Below are 2,071 nucleotides of genomic sequence, written 5' to 3'. Positions count from 1 at the left end.
CTAAGACCTCATGGTCTGGCCTGGGTGCCCATCTTTCTGCGGCATCTCCCGTGAAACTGGTGGCGCTCCCACTCCAGACCTGTTCAGTGGCACGAGCCCCTTCCCATGCCTCATGTTGTAGTCTTATGACTCACAGAGCGTATGCCTCAGGCTTCATAAGGGCTTCCCAGGGGGCGCTAGTGGTGAAGAACCCACTCAGCAAAGGGGGAGATGTAAGAGACCGTGGTTCGACCCCTGGGTCGGGAAGATGCCATGGAGGAGGGCATGGCAACCCACTCCAGGATTCTTGCCTGGAGAATCCTGTGGACAGAGGAGCCTGGTGGGCTACATACAGTCCACAGGGTCTCAAAGAATCGGACACAACTGAGTGACTTAGCACAAGCTTCGTAATGCTTAGCTGGACCTGCCCCTGGTGACCTTTCTGGGCCCCTAACACAGAAGGAAGGGGGCGACTGGGCACAGGGAGGCAGCCAGGCTGCCCGCGTCCGCTCCTGGTTCCCCCCTGCCCGGCCCCGAGCAGCAAGACACCTCTGGTTTGCTAACTGCAGGACCACGGACGAGCCATTCCTATGGCCTCGGTTTGCTCATCTGTAAGGAAGAGAATCAGACAAGAGGGTCCCTAAAGCCCCTTTAGTTTCTGATGTCACAAGGCCGACCACCTCGTTCGGGCCCCGCGGGGATAGGCCCGCTGACTGGCTGCTCACGGGGTGCTGGGTCTCACCCGACCTTTTCATCCATGTGATGGAGAAGACCCGCTGACCTCCTGGCACAGGGCGCCAGGTGGGGAAGCCCACTCGGCACCGGGCAGGGGAGTAGGTGCCTAGTTGGGCTCCTGAGTGAGGGGCCTGCATGTGTATGACCCTGTGGGGGTCCCAGAGAAAACAAGAAGGTTCCCTTCTCCTGCTTGAGGTGAGGGAAGGAAAAATTCACCGACGGTTACGTCTCCTGTTTCCTTCTGCGTCTGGGATCCACCTAAGTCAGAGAAAGGGACCCTGCACCCCCGTCTGACACGGGGCCTGCCTGAGTTGCTGGGGACTGCAAGGGCCGCCCTCGTGAGGAAGCGGAAACGGGATCGTGGTCAAGGTCCGGGAGGCTGAAGGGGAAGGGCAGACAGATGCCTCTGGTGTGCCCTGTCTCCTGGTGGGGTGGGAGTGATGAAGTGAGTCAGACCCGGGTCCAAATCCCAGCTCTCTTGATTCCTGGCTGTTCCTGGCTGTGTGTCCGGGGCAAACGACTCAGCCTCTCTGAGCCTCCACTTATCTTCAGAAAAGGGAACCTAATACCTACCTCGCAGGACTATTCTAAGGAGTAAATGAGCTAACACGTGTGAAGGTGCCTGGCACTTGGGCTCCTGTGGGCTATGGTTATTCCTATTTTTATCTCTTACTCTTTGGAAGGGGGACGGCCAGGTACCACCGCCCTGGGGGTCTGGGGAAGCAGAGCGGGGTGAGGCAGGGGGTGCAGGTGAGACGGGGGTTTTCGTGGGAACAGGACCTGTCTGCAGGGTGGCGGGGCGGTCAGACCCAGGCCTCGGCTGTGGCCCCTGTGGGTGGGCAGCAGAAATGAGAGCTGTTTCCCCTCCCATCCCCACCGCGCCCCGCTGGGTCTCCCGGCTGGAGGCTGGGGGCCCCAGGCTGAGCGTGCGGCCTGGTGGGAGAGGCCACGGAGAGGCCCTAGTGGCCGATAGAGTAAGCGCCTGAGTCTGTGGACTGCTTCTCCTCCGTGGTCTGGTCGCTGGTGTCCCCGGGATGGGCAGAGGCTGGGACCCTCAGCGTGGTCTCGCTCACCTGCAGGCAGAAAGGCTGGCGTGAGTGGGCTCCGACCGCGAGTGGGGTCCTCCCGTGGGCCCCCGTGTGGCGGACTCAGCCGTCGCGGGTCACGGCCGGGTCCGAGGAGAGCGAGGGCAGATGGATGTGACCCCAAGATTCTTCCCATGCAGCTAAAGGGCAAAGCGAACCCCAAGGCAAGCAGGGTCTGCCCACCCCCGAGGGACAACGAGTGGGTGGGGATGCTGAGAGCGATGACCACGCCCCGCGCTCGGCCAAGGTACGCCGTCAGACACCGGACGTGC

At 61.8% G+C, this 2,071-nt stretch overlaps 2 protein-coding genes across 2 annotated transcripts in view; one reads left to right on the top strand and one right to left on the bottom strand.

Annotated features, from left to right (window-relative positions):
- The window catches only part of LOC104990238 (proteoglycan 3-like), a 12,386-nt gene extending 12,265 nt beyond the window's left edge, over window positions 1-121 (top strand). The window contains exon 6 of the mRNA XM_010842232.1: window positions 78-121. Coding sequence (XP_010840534.1) covers window positions 78-121 — 44 coding nt within the window. The remainder of the gene's footprint in view (window positions 1-77) is intronic.
- Window positions 122-329: 208 nt separating this feature from the next.
- P2RX3 (purinergic receptor P2X, ligand-gated ion channel, 3) overlaps window positions 330-2,071 on the bottom strand; it is a 32,829-nt gene continuing 31,087 nt past the window's right edge. Inside the window, exon 11 of the mRNA XM_010842230.1 lies at window positions 330-1,787. Within this exon, the coding sequence (XP_010840532.1) occupies window positions 1,674-1,787 (114 nt within the window). The 3' untranslated portion in view covers window positions 330-1,673. The remainder of the gene's footprint in view (window positions 1,788-2,071) is intronic.

This window comes from Bison bison, unplaced genomic scaffold (assembly GCF_000754665.1).
Source record: "Bison bison bison isolate TAMUID 2011002044 unplaced genomic scaffold, Bison_UMD1.0 scf7180017864173, whole genome shotgun sequence".
NCBI classification, from domain to species: domain Eukaryota; kingdom Metazoa; phylum Chordata; class Mammalia; order Artiodactyla; family Bovidae; genus Bison; species Bison bison.
The sequence above is the reverse complement of the archived record's forward strand: the minus strand, read 5'-3'. Positions and strand labels throughout refer to the sequence as shown.